General features: G+C 34.8%; 1 protein-coding gene across 1 annotated transcript in view; it reads right to left on the bottom strand.

The window, feature by feature from the left end:
- AIDA (axin interactor, dorsalization associated) overlaps positions 1–22162 on the bottom strand; it is a gene marked incomplete at its 5' end in the record, with an annotated part of 29296 nt that extends 7134 nt beyond the window's left edge. The window contains 6 exons of the mRNA XM_012662184.1: positions 1346–1468; positions 8343–8446; positions 8809–8872; positions 14920–14974; positions 15368–15421; positions 22071–22162. Coding sequence (XP_012517638.1) covers positions 1346–1468; positions 8343–8446; positions 8809–8872; positions 14920–14974; positions 15368–15421; positions 22071–22162 — 492 coding nt within the window. The remainder of the gene's footprint in view (positions 1–1345; positions 1469–8342; positions 8447–8808; positions 8873–14919; positions 14975–15367; positions 15422–22070) is intronic.
- Between the last annotated feature and the right edge of the window lie 2738 nt (positions 22163–24900).

Consider the following 24900-nt stretch of genomic DNA (forward strand, 5'->3'; position numbering starts at 1 on the left):
TGGTCTCCACACATTAAAATTCTTCTCTGTGGCTGAATTCCTTTTTCTTTTTCTTTTTCTTTTTTTTTTTGAGACAGAGTCTCACTATGTTGCCCGGGCTAGAGTGCCGTGGCGTCATCCTAGCTCACAGCAACCTCAAACTCCTGGGCTCAAGCGATCCTCCTGCCTCAGTCTCCCGAGTAGCTGGGACTAGAGGCATGCGCCACCATGCCCGGCTAATTTTTCTGTATATATTTTTAGTTGTCCAGATAATTTTTTTCTATTTTTTTTTTAGTAGTGACGGGGTCTTGCTCTTGCTCAGGCTGGTCTTGAACTCCTGAGCTCAAACAATCCGCCTGCCTCGGCCTCCCAGAGTGCTAGGATTACAGGCGTGAGCCACTGCGCCCGGCCCCCTCCTTTTTCTTTTAATTGGTACTAATGGACCCATGAGTTTGAAATTATTTCTTTGGTTAATAAAAGCTCCCTCCATTTAATTTCAGCCCATATCTGTTTATTTGATTTGCCTCAAACTACAGATTAAAGTAAACCACTTAGATTAACTGTCCAGTTATTTCTGGTAAGAGTGTAACAACTTCATTCTCAATCACCCAATTATTTTTAAAAGACTGTTAAGTGCTGTACAAATAAAGCATCCTGTATAAAATGCTTGGCAAAGGGAATTCAACCACTGCAGTTTCCCTCTTAAAGACTTATTCCTTTACTAGGAATAAATGGACTGCCACATTGGATAGGAGGAAAAAAGCAAATCCTAAGAATAACCATGCTTCATAACTGCAGTACCACAGTTAAGGATAAAAAACACTTCACTTTTTTAAGGCCCCATTTCCCCGTCTTCACTGAGGATTCATTTGAGGCCTTACTCCCATTCACCTCTACAGGACTGTCCTGTGTAGAAAGCTCTCTGGGACAGGAAGGAGAGGGCCTAATGCAGAAGGGACAGGAAAACAGAACTGGGCTTTGAAAAGAAAACTACACACCCTTGGAAGGTACAGGACATTTTGTTAACCTGTAAACTGAAGGATGTATCAATATTTGCTGTTAAAGACAATGTGTATATCCAGCCAGCACCCTAGACAGAATTTTAAGAATGAAAAGACATACACAAAGAAAAACTCAAAAGCAAAAGTGAATGTAAGTTATAGTAGGAAAATACTTTCAGTAAATCTCTCAGAAATATTTGGTGAGGGAGTGATAAGCTCCTCCGGGGATTTTGCCTCATTGTAGAATGAACTAAAATGAATTGTCACAGATATAAGATACCTCCTCCCGCAAAAGAAATTGTACCAAATGAGAAGCAACATTATAAAATTTGCCAGAGGAAAAAAACGTAGACAGAGTTACTTACCCTTTACACTAACTGTAATGTAGGGATCGATGCACTGCCCAGCATCTTTCAAACCAATTTTCTCAATTCTGATGGTGAGTAACGTCATTCCTGGTTCTGATGGCAACCTTGGTAATAAAGTACCTGGCAACAGGGAAAAAGCAATAAAAGTTAGCTCTGTCAGTAATTTCAGAGTAAATATTTTAAAAGACACAGAGAAGAAACAGCCTTGGTCTTAACTGACTTAGTAATGAGCCAGGCATTATTTTGGTTTTCAAAACTTCCAAACTTGACCTTATTCTTCTCGAATATTTAATTATACACAAATCTGTACTTCTATATCTCAGATTAATCACTAAAGCAAAAATTGTTAATTCAAGCTTGTTAAAAATTTGAGTCACTCCAGGAAGCTTAATTATAAATTATCACATAATGAATAATATACTCATATACACACTTTGTATATACTCATATATACAATATACTTTACATCTCAATAGAGAGTAGTAGAAAAAAGACAGGAAAAACTTTTTAAACATTTGTTATATTATCCTAAAGCTTGAGAAATATACTAGAATCAATCTACAAATCCTTTAGTTATTATTGATAGAAGAAATAATTTATAATTTAATATTTATGTATTTAATTGAATAATCTTACAGTCTAATTTTCCACTCCTTTCTTTATCAACATCAAGGCAAAAAAGAACCAAAAAACCTGTTGGAATTGCAGTGAAATTCAGATCAATTTTAGAAAGAGTCACATCTTACATGAGTGGATTAATAAAATGTGGTATATGTATACCATGGAGTACTATTCAGCTTTAAGAAACAATGGTGATATAGCACCTCTTGTATACTCCTGGATAGAGCTGGAACGCATTGTACTAAATGAAGTATCCCAAGAATGGAAAAACAAGCACCACATGTACTCACCATCAAATTGGTATTAACTGATCAACACATAAGTGCACATATAAGAATAACATCTATTGGATGTTGGGCGGGGGGGATGGGGGAGGAGGGAGGAGGGGACGGGTATATGCATACACAGAGTGCAATGCGCACCATCTGAGGGATGGGCACACTTGAAACTCAGACTTGGGGGGGCGGGGGGTGGGGGCAAGGGCAACATATGTAACCTAAACATCTATACTCCCATAATATGCTGAAATAAAAGAAAAAAAAAAAGAGTCACATCTTTACAAACTGCTTCTTCTAATCCATGAACTGGATTTTTTAGACTTCTTCATTTCTCTCAGTAAAGTTTTGTTATTTTCTTCACAAAAGTCCTGTATTTCTTTTGTCTGATTTATTGTAAGGTACTTGATATTTTCTGATACTATTATAAATATAATATTGCATTTTCTAAGCAATTGTTGCTTATTTATAGAGATAAAATAGATTCTTATGTAAAGATTTTATATCCACGAACCACTAATGACTTATATATATAAGTTCTTTTGCATGCTCCATATACATATTCATAACATCTGCAAATAGAGGTATTTTCTCCCCTAATTTTTATATTTTATTTCTTTTTCTTGTCCTAGTGCACAAAGTAGGACTTCCAAGACAATGTTAATGAAAAGAGGTAATAGTAGGCACCCTTGTTTTGTTCTTGATCTGAAAAAAAAAAGCTTTCAGTTTTACCATTAAATATGATTTTTGGCTCTAAGTGTCACTTTTTATCAGATTAAGGATGTTCTGTTCTTGGTCTGCTGAAGCTTTTGAAATCATGAATGGATCTGGAATTTAACTGAAAACTTTTTCTGCATCTATCGAGATGATCACGAAATTTTTCTCCTCAATTTGCTAATGTGAATTACCCTGATATATTTTGCTAATTTAACAATATATTCTAAAAATCACTCAACCGTTTATATAGAGATTTTCCCAATTATTTTCTATGGCATTCTATCTATCATAATTTATTCAGCTAATCTTCATATAGCAGTTAGGTTGTTTCTAATATTTTACTATTACTAAAAATATCTCAGTAGAGAATGTGGTATACAACGCAAGTGTTTTTTCCGTATTATTGGGGGTGTATCTTCAGTATGAATTCCTAGGAGTGGATTGCTAGGCTAAGGGAAAATGTATATTGTTGTTGTTGCTGAGATATTGCTGAATTCCCCTCCAAGGAGACGGTACCAGTGATGAATGACACAGCCTCATTTCCCCACAGTCTCAGCAACAGCTTTAATTTGCATGTCTTTTATGACAAGTGAAGCTGAGTATCTTTTCATATGTTTAGGGTCCTTTGGATATCTTGGGCGTACGTGTGTGTGTGTGTGTGTGTGTGTGTGTGTGTACTGTCCATGTCTTTTGTCCAATTTTCTAATGTGCTTGTGGTCTTCGTTGTCACAACTTAAAATTTTCTTTATATATTAAGGATGTTAGTCCTTTATCTGTCTTTTTTACTTCATGGTGTTTTTGGCTTTAGTTTGATTATGGCTTTTTTTTGACAGACAAAAGGTGATGGCTCATTCAACTTTCAGAGTCAATAAGAGAGTCTCTTTTTATGATAGACTATTTTCTCCCAAATAAACATTAAAATTGTTTCTACCTTTAAGTGAATCAGTTTCAAAACCTTTAACTGTCTGGATCTTTTAGTTGAAATGGTAGGGCTAATGTTTTTTTCCTCCTTACCAACAAACTTTTTTCCCTGAAGCTATAGTAAGGTTTAATCTAACTACTAAATATATTTCTAACAATGTAATATGGAGGCAGTGATTTCAAGCCTGAAAGATGCTCAATTTATATAGTTCTTCTCTAATTTGATGTGGGATATAAAACATTTCACTCCATCACGGAAGGTTCAATTTTACCCTTAGTAAAGAACAGCTGAAGCTATGTAATTAAGACTATAAGTAGCACAGAAAGAGGTGTCTATTCAAGGTATTTCATGATGGTTTCCAATGTGTCTCCCCTTGCATGGTCAACTTCTACACACCTTCTTTGTCTCAGTTCTAGCTAGATCGCCTTTGCTAAACTCCCTCAGCTCTTTTTTTTTTTTTTTTTTGCTCATTTGTAATATATTCTGTGCCCATCTCTAACCATGATGATATACTTTGGGCTCTGTCTTGCTGACTACATGGTAAGCACCCTACAAGATGGGTCTGAATAACTATTCATTTTTGTATTGTTTTCACTAGTAATAAATAGATCTTTGTTGGAGAAACATTTTGTTGAATGAATAAACGAATTTTACAGCTCTCAAGGTTACTATGCTCTAGTAAATACATGGCCTGAAAATATATATCAATGTACATGGCCTTATGATATGCATGAAAGAAGACAAAAATATTAGGATAATACTATACCACCTGCAGCTCCCTGCATTAGATTTTGTGCACTGAGCCATGCATGTTCACAGTGATAGACAGAGACTGGGTAACCCCTATAGCAATTTTATTACAAGTCTCTGAGCCTCAAAAGGCATGAGCAGTAAGATTATGTTCACTTGACTGGGTCCTCCCCACTTTTTTTCGTTTGGAGACAGGATCTTGGTCTGTTGTCCAAGATAGAGTACAGTGGCATCATCATAGCTCATTGTAACCTCATACTCCTGGGCTCAAGCAATCCTCCTGCCTCAACCTCTTGAGTAGCTGAGACTACAGGTACACGTCACTGCACCTAGCTATTTTTTTTTTTTTTTTTTAGTTTTTGTAGAGACAGGGTCTTGCTCTTGCTCAGACTGGTGCCAACTCCGACCTCTAGCGATCCTCCCACCTCAGCCTCCCAAAGTGCTAGGATTACAGGTGTGAGCCACCATGCCTGGCCTGAATGGGTCCCTTTTGATGTCAGCTGCTGCTTCTGGTTTACCTGCCCCAACCTCCTCTTATGCAGCACCAACTGAAGCAAAAGTGATTCACTGGTATCAAAGAAAATTGGAGGGAATTTTTCAATTCAATGTGATTTCTAAAGAAGAGGTATGAGTTAGGAGAGGAAGGTTGTAACCTATTACCATTCTGATAAGGTAACAATGAATTTCAAGCTTCTGAGTCATTTTACTGCACTAGTGCAACAGGGGATACAAAAAAGTCCATTTGATGATAAAAATTATTTACTAATAGGGTGTCCCTGGGGTAATCATTCCAAGTTGCATCACCTGCAGAAAACAACTTACAAATGCTAAACAACTTATAAAAAAATTGAAAAATCACTTAGCTACAAGTCACAGCCATTGACAAGCAAAGGTGCCGACTACTTTGAGATTCTAATAGCCCGGTAAAATAAACAGAGTAAAGCTTTAAAAAAAAGTCATATTCAGTTAAAAGGCTCAGAAAGCAAATTACTTAGCAGCAGAACTTAATGTCCACAGAAAGAAAAGTCACACTGTGGGGTGAGAATCTAATAATGCTGGTATGTGAAACTATAGTAAGTTTTCAGGACAAGACACAGTATAAGAAATTTAAAAGGTTCCACTCTCAAAGAGTAAATAAAACCTACCACGACTACCTTTAGAAAAGTTGACTCTCATTTTGGCTAAACCAGTTATATAACAGAAATATGTTTGCTTTATGAGATTTTAAAATTTTGAAAAGGAAAGAGATTAATATCAAAGATAAGTTTAACTACCTCTTTTTTTCTTTTTAGGAAAGGTTGGCTAAAAAGTCATTTTTAATTTTAAATGGGAAAAAGCTACTCTTGGTCATAACATATCCACATGTCATGCCTCATTAACAATGGTGGTGGTTAGTACATACATTTGTCAAACCTCACAAAGCTGCACATTAAAAAGAGTGAATTTTATATATATAAATGATACCTCAATAAACCTGACTTAAAAAAAAAAGTCATAACAATTCCTAGAACCACCCCATCCCAATAACATAGACATAGCCTTTTTATTACTAACTTGGGTTCCATTGGGGTAACAACTTTTCCCTGCTTATAATTAAAAGTTAAATATCGCTTTGCTATTTCAATGACATTTTCAGTGAATATAATTTTACAAGTTATTTCTCAATGGCACAGGCTCTGGATAACATAATCCTCAACCAAATAAGTACTAATTAAGCTATAGGTACTCTTTCTTACTTTTAGGGGAAAAGAATCAGGGACTGGAGGGGTTCAGTAAGCTATCAGAATCTCTAAAATGAAGTATCACAATGCTATATCAGAATACAAAAATCTATTCAGTTCAGGCTTAAATCTTACATAGCAAATGGTTTAACTTATGGTAGAAGTTTCTTTCCAACTTAGTGACCCGAAGGTCATAAGGTCATAAAGACTTAATCTGTCCATCTCATGATTTATATCACCTGCTTTTTGTTTGCTACGAAAGTACAGCAAGTAAACAACCAATCAGACAGAAATTGATAGAACTGGAAGCTACATCAATTACAGTACACAGTCTGAAAAGGGAATAAAAATTACTGAGTCAGTAAAACAGCAAAATAATTTACCTCACCATCCCAGCAATCTTGCAATTGCCCACAAATACAACAAAAGCAAGAAAAATACAGATCTCTCTTCATAAAGCAAAGTAGACTGGAAATAATGCCCTATACCAAAGAAACATTATTAACAGTAACAGCTACCATGTGTAGGCCTATAATTTTTCCAATAATCCTGTGGTGTAGGTATTGTTATTCTCACTTACAGGTATGACCATGAGTGTAATAGCCACCACTAATATTAGGCATATGAAAGGTACCATGCCAAATGCTTTATATATAGTACCTTGTTTAATCTTCACAGTAACCTTATGAGTTAGGCATTATTATTATTCTATTTTATAAAGAAATAAAAATTCAGACTGGTTTCAGAAACAGGTGCAATCACTCAACTAGTGATTGGCAGACCAAACCTGTATTATTCCTACCCCAAATGCCTCCTCTCCAAGGAGTACTAAAAATATTGGAATATTACTTTAAATTATTTAAAAAGTCATCTAGATGACATACAAATTATATTTAAATATGACCGTAAAGCTTCTAGAGTCTATTCTAAAATGCATCACAATATTACAGTGTATTGCTCTGCCTCCTAAGGTGATCTAGTTTCTCAGAAGTAAAAACTGCACTGTATAAGAACAGAGTAAAGCAGTAATTGGGAGAGGCAAGGAATTTATCCAGGGTGCTTGCCCAGGTTATTTACAGGGAGAGAGAATCTTCAGCAAGATCTTCCATAAATAAAAAAGGCTTGCTGTACAATCTTTGCTCCCCTAAAACAAGATGGGGGAAAAGGGCAATTGTTCAGTATCCATTCCTCCTAGGTCCAGTTTTAACCACCACAATTTGATTAATTAAAGAAGTACTTATGATAGTATCCAGAAAAGAGTTAACATAGCAGGCCTAAGACTGTTATTCTTAGAAAGGTCTGCTTGCAAGGTCAGCCCATGGCCAGTATCTGAGAACTTGATTTTGGGAGGGTTCCCACCATGCCCTGAAAAGAATGGTCACTGTGCCTAAACAGTGTAAGCAACATGGCTTGTGCTGAACACCCACTTTCCTTCTGTAGTCTGGAATTTTGGTCTGTGCTCAGCAGAAGGTACCTATATAATCAGTCCCCAGTAAAGCCTTGGGCACTGACTCTCTAATGAGCTTCCCCAGTAGACAACATTTTGCATTTCACACATTGTCACAACTTGTTGCTGGGGGAATTAAGTACCTCTTACGTGACTCCACTGGAAGAGAATTCTTGGAAGCTTGTACCTGGTTTCCTCCAGACTTTGCCCGTATACCTTCTCGTTTTGCTGATTTTGTTCTTGTGTTCTCGCATTGCAATAAATTATAGCTGTGAGGACAACTACATGCTGAGCCCTGTGAGTCCTCCTAGTGAATCACTGAACATGGGGGTGGTGCCGAGGACCCCTGATACAGATGGTAAGATACTTTCACACTAGACTTACAAAACAGCTACTGCCAATAACATGGTCGTGAAAATTTGCCCAAGATTGGCCTGGGCTTTGTAGAGGTTTTACTCCCCCACCAGCAAATATCAAAATAAGTTTCAAACACCCTGACCTTGGATTAAGTTAAGTAATATTTTTAGTAACTGATACCCACCGGGAACTCTAGCAGGAAAAGAATCAGGAGATCCTGCTCCAGCACCACCCTCTTCTTCTTCTTCAAATTCCAAATTCTCTTCTTCACCAGGTGCTAAAATTCTTCTACATGAAAAGAGACACAAAAAGTAGTGAGCTACAAAACTAAATACATTAGTGAGGCCTCACAACTACTCATTTCCTAGCTAAGATGCTGATATAAAAAATGTTGATATACTGAAAACAATGTTTATGTGAATGATATCAGTAATACCAAAGTTGCAGAATATGGTGGCACATGCCTGTAATCCCAGCTATTTGGGGGATCACTTCAGCCCAAAAGTTCATGACCAGCCTGGGCAACATAGCAAGACCCCATCTCACAAAAACAAAAACCAAAGTTGATATTTTAAAAACCCAGAAATATGTGAAATACAGGTATAAAATAGGTAGTAAAATAAGAAGACAAATATAAATGTTTATTTTACCTTAATGGGACAGGCTGAACATCAAATGGGAACTCTTTATTATATGTAAGAATATTCTTTAGGACTAGAATAAAAAGATAAAGAAACATGAATGCTTCTGTAAACCAAAATAAAAAATTATATCTTAAATGACTAATTTTAATCAATTTTACTATGCCATATTCATATATATTTTTTAATTCCCAGCGTTACTACCACTTAAGAGCCACAGTGCATTTCTCCATTGAAGGTCTTAGCTAAATAGAAATATTCATAGTATACTTCAGGTACCAGTATTTTCAGAGCACTGTCAGATACCCAAGGAGAGTAAGTTCTAGAGTCTCAGAGCCTTCATGGAAAATAAACCCAAATAGTTTTTCTATGTACAAGATTCTAGGTGAGACATGGGGTGCCAGAAAAAGAGAACATCTCCTCCCTGCAGTATTTTCATTGAAAGATTGGTACCAAAGATGACCAGTTAGAGGTATATGAGTGCATTTTATTCTCTGTCCTGACTAGATTTCCCCTCATTGCCATCAAACTGGTAAAGTCTGTAGTAGCAAGGTTGTAATTCTCTGTTTCTTCTATGATAAAATTTATTTTATAAACAGTCATGCCCTACATAACCATTTTGGTCCACAACAAGCTATATATACAATAGTGGTCCACAAGATTATAATGGAGCTGAAAAATTCCTATTGCCTAGTATATAACTATACTACACTTTTTATAGTATATAGTTTATGTAGTACTGTACTTACTATCCTATACTTTTTATTGTTATTTCAGAGTGTGCTTCTTCTACTTATTTAAAAAAAAAAAAAAAAAAAAACATTAACTGTAAAACAGCCTCAGGAGATATCCTAGACAAAGGCACTGTTATCACAGGAGAGGCAGCTCCGAGTGTGTCACTGCCCCTGAAGACCTTCCAGTGGGACAAGATGTGGAGATCCTGACCTTGTGTAGGCCCAGGTTAATATATGTGTTTATGTCTTCATTTTTATAATAACAAAACAGTAAAGAAAAAAAGGTAAAAAATTTTTAAAATTGAAAAAGCTTATAGAATAAGGATATGAAGAAAAAATATTTTTCTACAGCTGTACAATGTGTTTGTGTTTTAAGCTAAGTATTATTACAAGAGTCACGAAGTCAAAAAAGAGTTTTAAAGTTTATAAAGTAGAAAAGTTAAAGTAAACTAGGTTAATTTATTATGGAAGGTTTTTTTTATGAACGTAATGTAGCCTATAAAATCTACAGTAGTGCACAGTAATGTCCCTGGCCTTCACATTCACTCACCGACTCACCAGAGCAACTTCCAGTCCTGCAAACTCCATTCATGCTAAGTACCCTACACAGGTGTACTACTTTTTATCTTTTATATCATATTTTCACTGTACCTTTTCTATGTTTAGATATGTTTAGAAACACAAAAACTTACCACTATGTTACAACTGCCTACAATATTCAGTACAGTGACACGCCGTATAGGTACGTAGCCTAGGAGCAACAGGCTATACCATATAGCCCAGGTGTGTAGTAGGCTATGCCATCTAGGTTTGTGTAAGTACACTCTATGATATTTGCACAAAAACAAAATTATCTAACAATATGTTTCCATCATTAAGCAATGCATAATTATACACACAGATGTACTTACATATGTACACGAGCGCACGCACACAAGAGAAGTCTTCAAACAACATGGTACCACCTCCTGTGTTCTGTGGTCAATCTATATTTCAATGATTACATTCTGGCATGTAAACTTAAAGAGAGATGTTCTAAATTCTAGCTACATCTGGAAATGTAGCCTAGGTATTTAATTTAGTGTTGCATTTCTAGTCCCTGGATTCCCAGTAACTTCCTGCAATTACATCGAGGTGAATTCACAGCATTAACTGGGGGACCCAAAAGGCTCCCATGCTTTTGTGCTCAAATTATTCAGCCTTTAATTTTGGAGTCCTGCAGGTTAGAGCTAAAATAGGTGTGGCATATTGGCATCCCAAAAGAGGAAAACCAAAGAGTGCGGGTTGCAATTACATGACTACCCCAACAGGAGTCAGATTCATTAGTCAGACTTCTTATATACGTACTCTATACCTTGAGGTCCCCAAACCCTGGGCCACAGACTGCTACTAGTCTGTGGCCTGTTAGGGACCAGGCCACAGAGCTCCACCCACCCCACCTTACCCCCCACCTCCGTCCATGGAATAATTGTCTTCTATGAAACTTAGGAAACTAGGGGGTTGGGGGTAGGCACACACAGCAGGAGGTGAGTTGTAGGCCATTGTGCAAAGCTTCTTCTGTATTTACAGCTGCTCCTCATCACTTGCATCACCGCCTGAGCTCCGACCCCCTTGCTCCCCACTCCCCATCTGTGGAAAAATTGTCTTCCATGAAACCGGTCCCTGGTGCCAAAAAGGTTAGGGGCCGCTGCTCTATACTAAATCCTCCAGTGATAAAGAAGTCTTGAGATTTGTGCCTAGATTCTCATTCATTCTCTTTCTTCTTCTCAACAAATGTGTATTGAGTACCCATAATGTTCCAATCACTGTTTTAGATGCTAAAGATAACAGTGATCAATACAAAGGGTCCTTGCCCTCATATATGGATCTTAGACCCTAGTCAGGAAAAGCAGACAGGAAATAAGCCAACAAATAAATAAGATAACATAAGATTGTAGTTAGTGTTATGAAGGACACACACAGGATGATTGTGCAATTGCAAGTGGAGTGAGGGAGAACTTTAGCTAAGGTGGATAGGGTAAGCCTTTCAAAAGTAAATTGTTAGAAGACATTTGAGCCATGACCTAAGATGAGAGGAACCATCCACAAGCAGCTCCAGGGAAAGGGCTTTCCAATAGAGAACGAGCTGGAGCAAAGCGAAGGCTCTGAGGCAGGAACTAGTCAGGCGGGTTCAAGGAACAGAATGGACCACACAGCGGAAGTGTGATGGTGCTGGCGGGGACATGGAAGATGATGAAGCTAGAAGGTTTGAAATCAAATCCCAGCCCTACAATTATGCCAATGATTTGAACATTCACAGTTACTCTGAATCTCAGTTTCCGCAATCCTGAAATGGAAATACCACTTCCTTCACAGACTGTTGAGAGAATTAAAATCAAATAACAAATATGAAATTACATGGGAAAATTTAAAGTACCATACAAGCACAAGCCTGCATTATTACATGGTAACCTGTTCTCTCCGTATTTTTCCCATCTTGCTGACTAGAAGCCTAGTATTTCTGTTCTCACTTGGAAGCACTATTTTTTTTAAATTATAAGAACATCTTTTCTAAACTTGGTACATGATTGATTGTTCATTATGAGTAAACTATTAATTCAACTCAATAAATACCAATTAATCACTTATATATATTGTGCCAGATACTAAGAATGGGGGAATGGGTGACAAAATGACCATGTGTCATTTATATCAGAAATAAAAATACAGAAATGATATTTTAATAATAACAAAGTGGGAAAAATCAACCCTTAAAACATGTATAAAAATCACTAAAAAAGTTGAAAACTGTATCAGTTACTAAGAAAATCTTCCATGTGTACTGTAAAAGAATTAAATAGTATTTTCTTTTCTTAGGTATCAATGTTTTGAAAAGGAAATGTTTGTTTCGGCATGATAGACTCTCATTATTTTCTTTTTACAAGTGTAGAGTATATCAGATATTTAACTTACACGAATAATTTTGGAAAGAAAAAATAGATCCTTTCTCAATTTCTATAACTGTAGGATAGGTTTCACCAACTATAGAATAACAGGGATTCTAATGTCCTTTTAAAATGGGGTTCTACCTTAACTTTTACATAGGGTTTTCCTTCCTCCAATACTTTAGGAGCAAATGTCAGTGTTGTCATTAGCAAAATGCAGTTGAGAGGACTTATCCAAGTGCTTGGCATACAGCTGCTAGTGCGAAAAATGGTAGCCATTATTATCAATGAAAGATCCTGTGAGGCAAGAGGGGTGACACTTGAACATGTTTATAGGAAAAGATGATAAATATCTGAGGATAAACAGTTTGCAATCTCTACAGTCATTCTATGTATTTAGAACCTTAAATTTTGTTTGGAAGCAAACTAAAAAAAAAAAAAAAAAACTAATGGAAATTAGTGACTAAATAATAAGCCAAGATCTTAATTATTTTTATCATCAAAGAACTGAACATGATAATTTTCTTTAAAGCCATTATATAACAAAGGCATCTTAACTATGGTTGTAATCTTTTATTTAAAGCCATCAATGTGCTTTTCTCAAAATAATCTTATATATAGCCAGTCATGAAAGACTGTATAGTATACGATTCCATTTACATGAGGTGTCCAGAATAGGCAAATTTACAGACAGATGGTAAATTCATTGTTGTCTAAGGCTGGGAAATGGGGGGTGGGGTGGGGGGGAAGGGTGTGAGATAGGGAGAAATGAGTGACTGCTAGTGGGTACGGAGTTTCTTTTGGGGGTGATGAAAATGTCCTAAAAATTGGCTGTGGTGATGGTTGTACAACTCTGTACAACTCTATTGTACAATTAATATGCTATTAATAAAAACCATTAAATTGCATTCACTTAAGTAGGTGAATTGTATGGTACTTGAATTATATCTCAGTAAAGTCATTATTGAAAAATAATCTTATAAAAAGTATTTGTTAATGCTTTAAGAAGAGTCAAAACAAAATTCTAGGTACAGGAAAATGCAGTAGTTAAAAATAAAAATTTGTGAGTAATTATACATTGTTTGATTGGCATTCCTATATATATTATATACAGGTAAGAACTGTTTCTGAACACAAAATTATGTCTTGTAACAAAAAACTTATGAACTGGATTGTATAAAGTAATTAAAAGTATTAAAATGACATGGTTCATCATAACTCTTGCCGTTTTCTGAAAGATAGTGTTCTAAGAGATGAAATATGATCACCTAACAATTGTGGAAAAGCTACCAGAGTCACAAACAAATCTGCTATGTGTTCCTGTTTTTTTGGTTACTTGTCTTTACCAACTAAAACAATAGCAGTCAGATGCCCTTTGGAACAGACTCTGAGAACTCCTTTCTTGTCCTGGACCTGCAATTACAATCACATTGCAACTCCCTCAATAATACATATATCTTTGTCAGACTAGCTATAAAAGAATTAGAAAGTGGTAGTTTGTAGAATTTATATGAACATTTTCTTTGGTTCTCATGAGACAAATTTTCTCACCTGAGGCACGGAGACATCAGAAGGATTGCACTGGTGTGAACAGAGCTAGTCTGACCAGTGTCCTGAGATTTAGGCCCTGCTCAGCTACTAAGGGTTGACATGAAACAGAACAAATCACTTCACCTCTTTCTTCAACTACAAAGTGAGAGAACTCAACTACATGGCTCCTAAGACTCCTTTCTGTTTTACAATACTATGATTTTATGATTCCCAACTTATAAATTTGACTTAGATGGATAAATAAAACCTACTGTTCCCTATTTACATAAAAATGTTAATGTGTACAATCTTGTTTCAATGAAAGATGAGAATATTGACTTACATTTCGTCTTATATTCAACTCTTGTGCATTTGCCCATATTGCAAATATTTCCCCTACAAGAACATCCATTTGAACCACCAAAAAAGCTTTATCTGGCATCATCCTAACCAGCAAAACATTTGAAGGAATTGTTTACTCCAATTAAGTTTTAAAGAAGGGAAAGAAAAATGGAGACAACATGGAAATATTTTATAGAGGAGCTCGAATTGGACTGCAGTTGTCAATGACACATAGTGTAAATGAACAACAATAACTATGGCTTTATATTCTCTACTAGACACTGCTATAAATGTTTACCAAACTAATTACAGTCTTATTAAAGTGATTAAGACAAAATAAAGGCTAATACATATTTAGATGAGGTACAATCTCATACATTCTATAATGACAGTGAAATCCAAATAATAATTACTCCAAACATCACAGGAATTATAAAAGCACCAAAAAAAAAAAAAAAAATCACCTAGGATGAGATATTAACAGAAATAAATAAAATCAGCATCTGTGATAAATAATTTTAGCATCTATAATAAATTAACTATTTTTCTGAAGGAATAAATATCACTAAAAAATATAAAATAAAACTTACTTGGTTCTAGCTTCTTCAAGTCCTCCAGTTTAAATTCTTCTTGGGATTGTGTAGACTAAATTTAAAATAAGCATATTACATCTTTTTATTACAAAGATTTCATTGCACATTAAGTCTTTTAAGTAGCAAGAAGCAATATTCAAAAGGCATCTATTTCTTGCTTTCAAGGTGGAAAATGAAAAAATCCCAAACTGGCTTTTGTTTATTTTTGCATTCTTGGAATATTGAGGCTAAAAGTAACAGAAAGAAATTGAAGTCATATCTTTTATTTTGCAGTTTATAAAAGACAAACTAAATCTTTTAAGTATAATAAATGAATTTCTATTATTAAAAAAAACCTTCTGAGACAATACTGCTTTTGGCGTAAGTGCCTAATGTTTTATCAGACTAATTCAGAATAATTTATTTTCCATGTATTAGAACGAAGGGGTAAAAAAACCCTATTTACCTGTAAAGCTGCACTTCGTAATTCCAAGCATGTTGCAATTTTGCCTATGGTTTTCTGTAGGAAAAAAAGAAGCTATAAATACCAAGATTATTACAACTGTTAGTTGTTAAAATCAAGGTAATTTTTATTGATGAGATCTATAATTCTTTTAAATAACGTAAATTTTATTTCTTTCTAGCATCTTGCAGACTTCAGAGAAGAGAAACAGGAGGCAAAGGGTTGAGATAACGGAAGGAAGATGAGTATATATTCTCTCCTGACCTAATGTGCAACAACTAATTCTAAATCAAGTTTGCTTTGGTGACAGCTTTAGATATGATTTAAAGGGCAATGAAAAGGGCTTCCTGACATTTTCCCTCCCAAGTTTCACCTTTTCTTCTCCATAAAGCCTGAAGTTCACTAACAGACATAAAATAAAAATATCTGAAAGTTAGCACAATGGTATAATTTAATTTTGACTTAAGTCCAACCCTGACTTATTTAATTAACTACACAGACAACACTAAGCCAAATCAGTATCTGTGATGAACGGTGGCAAATTTTACAGTCAGATTTGTTTTATATAATATAATGAGCTATAAAATGGATATAAATGAAAGGGCATAGTCCTTGCATTTAATAAGCACACATTCTTACATGAGATAAAACACATACAAAATCACTATAATATAAAGCAGAGACACTTGATTGTGTAAGTTTCAGCAAAATGAGCCATTATATGTACTGAAGAAACAGAACAAGATCTGTATTAGGAATCGAGCCCCAATGACTAGGAGGATTTCTAAAGTTAAAGAGTTAGAAAACTGCCATGGTTCAATCATCTAAAGTCCCAAACTGAAAGCAGGGGAGATAGGTTTGAAAAGCTGGGAGAAGAGGGTAGTCATTCTGAGGTGGACCGTCAATGACTAGCTGAGAAATCTGTGATGACTTTAGCAGTAAGTTACACAGAAGGTTTTTTAACAGATATAACTCTATCAGATTTGCCCTGTAAGAAGATGATTGTGACAAAGGCAAAAATTGGGCAAAATAGAAAAGGGAAAATCAATCAGGTTATTTCAACTATCCAGGTAAAACAGTAATCAGAACAAAAATATGAGTAAGTAAGAGAAGAAATGAAAAGAAGGAGATTCATGTAAGAAACAGCTATCAGAGCAGGCAGCAGAATCATGCCCATTAAGACTTTAAAGTCCTTCCAAAAAAGATATTTCCTAAGTTTTTATTAGGAATAAATCCGGATTATAAAAGTGAAGTCTTTATGTACAATGTTTGCAATGCCTGAAAAATGAAATATTCTGGAAAAAGGATATGTTTTTCTAAATGTATCGATGACTTTCAAAAGTTTAGTAAATTGAAACTTGGTGGTTTTCTCTTTTGTCAATGTTCTTTGGAAGGCAAATGCGGAGCAAAAAGGAGTAACAAGTACTGTCCTGGCCCCTAGCACTTAGGATAGTGGGCACTATACAATTATTGTACCTACAACAAAAAGCTGATAGAGCAACTCACAAAATAAACCACTACTGAGCAAGATATGACTCGAAGCCAAGGAACAAGTAATAAAATTTAACCATCTCCACAATATTTAAAAATTCTTTTTAATCCCAATATAAGAATTTAGAGAGGCTGGGCGCGGTGGCTCACGCCTGTAATCCTAGCTCTCTGGGAGGCCGAGGCGGGCGGATTGTTTGAGCTCAGGAGTTCGAAACCAGCCTGAGCAAGAGCGAGACCCCGTCTCTACTAAAAATACAAAGAAATTAATCGGACAACTAAAAATACATAGAAAAAATTAGCCGGGCATGGTGGCGCATGCCTGTAGTCCCAGCTACTCGGGAGGCTGAGGCAGAAGGATCGCTTGAGCCCAGGAGTTTGAGGTTGCTGTGAGCTAGGATGACGCCACGGCACTCTAGTCCGGGCAACACAGTGAGACTCTGTCTCAAAAAAAAAAAAAAAAAAAGAATTTAGAAAATGTCCAATTTTGTTCTGAAAATTTACATTTAAAGATTAGAAAATTACATTTATATATAGTAACTACAAAAGGATTCAAGATACTCATAGCATATTTATTCACTCTCTCAAATAACTATTGCACAGAAACCAGCAATAGTCTTTTCTACATAAAATCTAATACCCCCAAATCATTGTTCAAATATACCACCCAACTCTGACAAAACTAGTAAATAATTTTAAATATAAATATAATAATAATAGTAATAGTAATAATGGCTAACAACTACTGTGCACTTACTAAGTGATAGGCTCTCCTCAGTGATTTGTAAACATTAATTCATTTAACCCTCACTATAACCATGTGAGTCAATCGTTTTATAGCTGTGAAAACTGAAGCACAGAGAGGTTAAGTAACTCACCCGAGACATCGATGCCTTCTATACAATATAGCAATATATATAACAAAGCAATACACTTACATTAATACTATTTAGCTATAATTTTTATGTTTTTTTAAAAAGGATTTTGTATTGAGATATATCAATAAGTTTTAAAAAATATTAGCTAACTTATTTCCCTTCTTTATTACAAAATCCATTTGATTTCATGCTTTTAACATTTAAAGTAAAATGTTGTAGTTCAACAACTATGAGTCCACTAAAATTATTTTAAATTTAAACACTTCTTCAAGTTAAGCAGAAGCAATAGCTTTTTATACAGAAATCTACTGAACTATGGCAAAATACCAACAGGCATTATTCATAACTATTTTAAGGGACCACACCCAACCCCAGTATTAAAAGGAGTGAAACACTATCATTTCAGCTGTAGCATTAACTGTTAAAACATGTAGAATTTACTGATGTCAAAATCAAGTGCTTGCTACTGTAATTCTTTCTTAGAAATAGATGGTTCATAAAAATGATTAAGAAACACAAGTTCACATGTGCCAGAGTACAGTATTGACACTTAATGTACACTGACTAAGCACTGAAGGTAAGTGAAGTTTAATTTTAGATAAGACTTGACTTATTAGCACTTCATTCAAATTAATTGGTCATACCTGACATGGTATAGAAATGAAAAATGCTTTTATTTTCAGAATATTGGCTATTTTACTTCATCATTGCTAGGAAAAGTGATAGCTCAAAAGATCAGTTAAAGATAGAATAAAAATGGATAATAAAAGAGCTAAATTAATTTTGCTAAAATGTGTTCAATTTATATAAGGAAAAATAGGTTTAAAAAAACACACATAAAGTAGTATAGTCTCATTTAATCTAGACTTAATTTTTTAGATTTAAACAGCCAGTCATCTACGGTCTAGCTGGGGATGGGGGAGGAGGAGTAGAGGAGGGTGAGGGTAGGAAGGGGAACCCTATAAAATATAAAACAAGCATATAGTGCTGGAAATCTCATTACCACCAAATTTGACTCAAAACAGGGAAAAACTTTCTAAGCATCATGAGACAGGATGTTCTATTCTGTCCAGAAACTTACATGAGAAAATCTACTACACCAAAGTAGGGAATTCAGTGGAATGAAAGCTTTTGGCAGCTATTTGTTGACTACCAAACCCAGTTGTTATAATGACAAAACTATTGGGAAATGAAATGAAAGCTAAGTGAACTAATCATGAGGGAGGATCAAATAAGAATCATGAACTTTCTTATTTTACACCAGAAATCCTTGCAAATATTAAGAAAATACATATGAAGTTTTCACACTATTTATCGCCATTTAACTTCAGAGAGATCAGTAGTCCTGCTTCAGAGTTCTTTAGATTTAAGATAAATATTATGGAAATGTATGTAAGTTATTCTCTCAAAAATTAGGATTCATCTAAAAAAATGGGGACTTATCTTAAAATAATATTCATATGTAAATAAATATCAATAACCTAAGATCCAAAAAAGCATTTATTCATCAAACATTTTTGAGATTTCATTGTGAGGCAGACAGTAAAAATCTTCAGAAAGAAAAGCATTTTAGAAATGTGGTTGGATTAAAAAAAAATCTTCTTTCAAAGTCTTACAAACTATCGAATAGTTGGCATAAGTCTAAAATTTGTCACTGCTACAAAAATACTGAAAACAGTAAAAGCATAAAGAATACAACTCAAAATAGAAAACATAAAGAACAATTTTGCTTAGAATAATGTAAGGAACATTCTCCATTTTCCTTTTCTGAGGAAAACACAATGGAGTTTTTTCTCCTTTTGCTTATGTGCCAGGTCTGGCATTTAATTTTGCAGATCCAACACTTTATATCAAAATTTCCCATAAGATGTTTCAGAACACTAGACTCAATGAAATGTCCTATAAAGGGAAAAGGGAGACTTCCAAAACCAAATAAATTTTAAAATACTGCATATCCAAACTCTTTAAAATATTCAATATATATGCTAACATTAAAAGCCCTGAGAAGTCACAAACTCTTTATTCAAATAACATCTGTTAATTTTTCAGAACCAATGTTCCCAGAACATGCCTGGAAGGGTTTTGTTTTCTAATCATTTATTAACTTGCAGCCTCTGATAACTTTTTCCTTATGTCACATCCAAATAAGGTATATGTCAGTACGAGTTTTTTGGCCCATTGTGAATGTTCCACTTGCATTTTTAAAGAAAATCAAACTTTTAAATGCATACCACTTGCCTTATATTCATAATATAGTACAGAGAAACTGGGGGGTGGGGGGGAGTCCTTCTCTAAGCCCAAGAAACAGGCAGGCAGGCAGGCATTGAGCTCTCTCCAGTCACAGCTGGCAGCCACAAATGCCCCCTAGGCAGGTAGTATAAAGAATAAATACCTCAGAAACCAGGCCTCCAGAAAAGGAAGAGGTACAGAATACTTAAAAGGTAGAGGTCTCCAGAAGATTTAGGGATACCTTTTAAGATCATTTAGGGTTCTCCAAACCCTAATTTCATACATAAGAAAATTGAGGCCCAGAGCCAGAATACAAGCCTCTAAGTCTTCTGACTCCAGGTCTCTGCTCTGTCCTCTAGGTCAAGCTGCTTCCCAGGCCTTTTGGGACGCAAGATCTGTGGATCTTTGTAACCAAAGATAAGCTGAAAAAAGCAGTCATTGGCTGCTAAGGAACAGCTACCACTTAAAGAATAAGCAGCATTATCAAACACTAGTTTCAGCCTTAGAAAGTTAAAGAAAATTAAAAAACAGTTAAAGTTTTTCTCATTAGTCTAATCATCATCATATGACAAGACTAATTTCTTGATGGCATTTTTTTTCCCATAATTTTCGTGTTTTAAAAGGTCAAATCACTTTGCAGTCACGTGGCTCATAGGTCCTATACCTAAACAACAGATGCTGAAAACAAAGCATGTATGTAACTCAAGGCAAATAGGTGATTAAAAAATACGGGGTCATTAAGCATTTTTTAATTTCCAAAGTTTTCATTTTGTTTCTATATTCATAACATACTTTGTTACTATTAATTTACATGCTAGGAAATCTGAGATTCTGTTCATCAAAATTTAGGTAGTTTAACTCCCAATTCTGTGATGCCAGCTGATCATCTCCTAATCAATTCTTAGAGAAATTTTACAAATCTTATCAAGGTGATAAAGCATATAGTCTTTGTTCCTTTCCTTAAGCAAATCAGTCATTTCCTCTGTGGTAATTATTTCCCACAGCTAAAATCCCAAATCTCCTGAATCTATTGTGAATATTAGCAATTATTAAGAAAAAAAGAAAAATACCCTTAAATTGTAGCAACATAATTTTTTTTATATATAACAAAAAAAAAAGAGCACATTAGACAAAGTAGATCCTAAATATTTTTAAAATACAAATACACTAACTTGTATAAAAAAACCGCTAACCTTAATATTTGGGGGCTTTTTCCTCCCAAGCTCCTATAAATAAGAGTCAAATGAACACAGACCTATGGACTGAAATAAATTGGTTAGGCTTACTTAAAAAGTATACAAAAAGTTGCTCTCACTCCCCTTGTGCAAAATAAGAATTATTTAATAAGAGCAAATTAATTGACCATAGTTTTCACACTGTCTTAAGAGATCAAAGACTTCCTCCCCCTCCCCACTGTCTACAAGGTTAAAAATTGACTTAACAATAGATACTCAGAGCCAGGAGAAAATGGGAGTTATTTCCTCCCATTTCTTTTCACTTCTTTTAAGTATCCTATTTTTCATAATCTCTAACAGTTTAGAATATCAACTTGACACAAAAATTATAATTCAAGGAGAAAGAGCACCACTGAAACATTTTGCAACCTTATGCATTTATTCTGTTAATGGATTTTTATGTCAAATTCTTGACTTTAACTGATTTTTTTCAGGGGCTGGTTTTTTTGGTTTGCTCATCTTGGTTTTTCTGAGTTTTTTGTGTGTGTGTGTTTGTTTTGAGAGGAGGTGGATAAGGAGTCAGAAGTTAAGAGTTAAATAAGTGTTCAGGTGGAATGCAATTACTCACAATCCTCTACTTCCCCAAGTAACTTTAGACAAACTCCAGTCTTTAGGTTCTTCTACTCTTCAACCAAAGCATGGATGGTCTCCACTAAAGTTAAACACTAAATCGCTGAGTGAAGAAATTCATTAAGTGATAAGTTATATGTTATCTCAAATGATTACTTAATGCTGTCGAGGCAAAGCATAATCAGTTATCATTCTTTTTATTTAAGTATGACAGTTTTTTGGTTTTTTTTTTTTTTTGCTAAATGGACTTGAAAGACAACCCTTTTCATTTGGAATCTGATGTATCTAGAGATTATTTTAAGGTACCTTTTGTTCTTCTGTGAATTCAGAATTATTGTGTTGAGATTGGGCCTCTTTTTGTAGATGTCTTGCTAATCTGTAAGAAGAAAACACACATCCTTTAGAAAGGAAGGAAAGCAAACAATTGCAACAAGGTGAAACAATATAAATCTGTGCAAAAACTGTGAAGTACAATAACACTTTGTTCTGTTTTCAAAGTATAAATCTACATTACCTTCAGAATCAAATTCTTTACACAGTGATGATGTAAATAAGATATAATACTTTTCATACCATTTTGCTGGGACAAATCGCAGCTCTAGGCAGTAAACCCAGAATCTTAGAGCTGGAAAGAATCTCAAAGGGCATCTAATGCAACTTTCTTTAGTATGCATGATTTTCTTCTCTAACAAGCCAGTAAGTAGTTGTCCAGATTCTGCTTAAACATTTCCAGTGAGCACTGGTGATAGTACCAAACACAGACACTTTATCAATCTATCATCAATTTGCTGATAAAATTAGTCCAAATTCAAATTACAGCAATGACAAAATGGTAATACTCTATCAAAATATACTTTTGAAAACCTGTTTTCATGAAAATAAAAATTCTCCACCAATCAGAAATAGAAATCAATGTTTATCTAATTATCATCATACTTAAAAATAGCAGATAGGCCTTGGGTAAGTTTTTAAGGATGGATCTATGTTACTAGTCAACAGTGAAGATCCAAAGCTATTTATGAGATAGCAAAAACCAAAGCATTGACTCTTACAACTAAACAATAAAATGAACAATTTTGAGCAAAGGATTTGAACAGACATTTCTCCAAAGAAGATATAAAAACATAATAAGCACATGAAAAGATGCTCAATATCCCCAGTAGTCACCAGGAAAATGCAAATAAAAACCACAGTGGGATACCATTTCACACCCACTAGGACAGATAAAATTTTAAAGAGAGAGAGAGAAAAAGAAAATAACAAGTGTCAGCAAGGATGTGAAAAATTGGAGCCCTCAAATGTTGCTGGTGGGAATATAAAATGGTGCCAGCCACTGTGGAAAACAATTTGGCAGCTCCTCAAAAAATTAAATATGGAGTTACCATAAGACCCAGCAATTCCAAAATGCTAGGTACATACCTAAAAAACCTGTACACAATGCTGTTTACAGCAGCATTATTCATAACAGCCAAAAAGTGAAAATAACCAAAATGTCCATGAACTGTACAGTAACAAAATGAGATACACCCATTCAATGGAATATTATTCAGTCATAAAGAAGAATGGAGTACTGATAACATGCAACAGATGAATCTCAAAAACACTATGCTAAATGAAAGAAGCCAGATCCAAGAGATTACATATCATATGATTCCATTTACATGAAATGTCCAAAATAGGTAAATCTGCAGAGACAAAAGGCAGATTAGTAGCTGCTAGAAGGTAATGGAGCTGGAAGTGACTAACACCAGGTATGGGGTTTCTTTTGGGAGTGACTAAAATGTTCAGGGATTAGATGATGGAGATGGTTGTACAATATCGCAAATATGCTAAAAACCACTGAACTGCATACTTTAACATGGTGAGTTCCATGTTACATGATATTTATATCAATAAAAAAATCTGCCAGAGGAAAAAAACTGACAAAAGAATTTGAAAATAAAATCCCCAAGCATATTATGTACTATTCAACAGGAATGTAAAGAGTAGCAAGTGCTCGATTTTCTACCAAGTCCATTGCAGAAGACAGTTCATGTTTGGGGGAAAAAAAAATTACTAGATGGGAGTTCTTTGACATCATGTCTTTAAAGATCAGGCATCAAGTTCATTATTGTTTATCCAATCTATGAAAAGTTTGCATCGTCCTTATCATAAAGCATGAAATTTTGACAAAATAGCTCTACCATGTTACTTAATTAAACTGCTGCCATCCATTTCTTTCTCTTCTCCCAAAGCTGGAAACCCCGTAATATTTTTTCCCAAAATGTCATTCCTAGTCTCATTCTTGGTAGATTCTATACAGGAGAAGGTACAAATAGAAACATATATAGCCACTGTCTTTGTTCTGTATGTGGTTTCTTTTCTAACTCTTGCTGGCCTAACACCTGTACAGAGTATTCTTAAGGAATCCACAGTCTGTATTCTTAGCAATGTCAACTACACATCCCTGAATTCAGGGAAGTTACAGTGTGAAATGAGTTTCTTTATTTCAATAATTCTACACATAATTTGCTAATGGTGGCTGTCAACCTAAGCAGGATCATTGTCAGAAAAAAGGGTATAGCTCTAAACAACTGCTCAAATGCTAACAATCAGTAGAAAGGAAGGATACTAAACTCAAACTCAATCTTGTTATTAAAAATTAGGCACCAGACTAGGAGGAAATAGTTGCAAGTCATATAACTGATAAAAGACATATCTAGAATATATAAAGAATTCTTTTACTTAATAGGTAAAAGACAACTCAATTTAAAAATGGGTAAAACATTTGAACAGACACTTCACGAACAAGACTTACAGAGGGAAAAATAAGCATATGAAAAGACATTAATTCAAAGTGTGAATGAATGTTCAGGGCAGTATTATTGATGACAATCAAAAAGTAGAAATAATTCAAATGTCCATCAACTAGTGAATGGATACATAAAATGCGGTATATTCATACAATGCAATACTATTCACCAATAAAAAGGAACAAAATAATGATATATGCTACAATATGGATGAACCTTAAAAACATGCTAAATAAAAGAAGCTAGATGCAAAAGATTACATATTGTGTGATTCAAATTACATATATGTCCAGAAAAGACAAATCCAAAGAGACAGAATGTAGACTAGCAGTTGTCTGAGGCTA

This window comes from Propithecus coquereli, unplaced genomic scaffold, assembly GCF_000956105.1.
Source record: "Propithecus coquereli isolate 6110/MARCELLA unplaced genomic scaffold, Pcoq_1.0 Scaffold756, whole genome shotgun sequence".
In the NCBI taxonomy this organism is placed as follows: domain Eukaryota; kingdom Metazoa; phylum Chordata; class Mammalia; order Primates; family Indriidae; genus Propithecus; species Propithecus coquereli.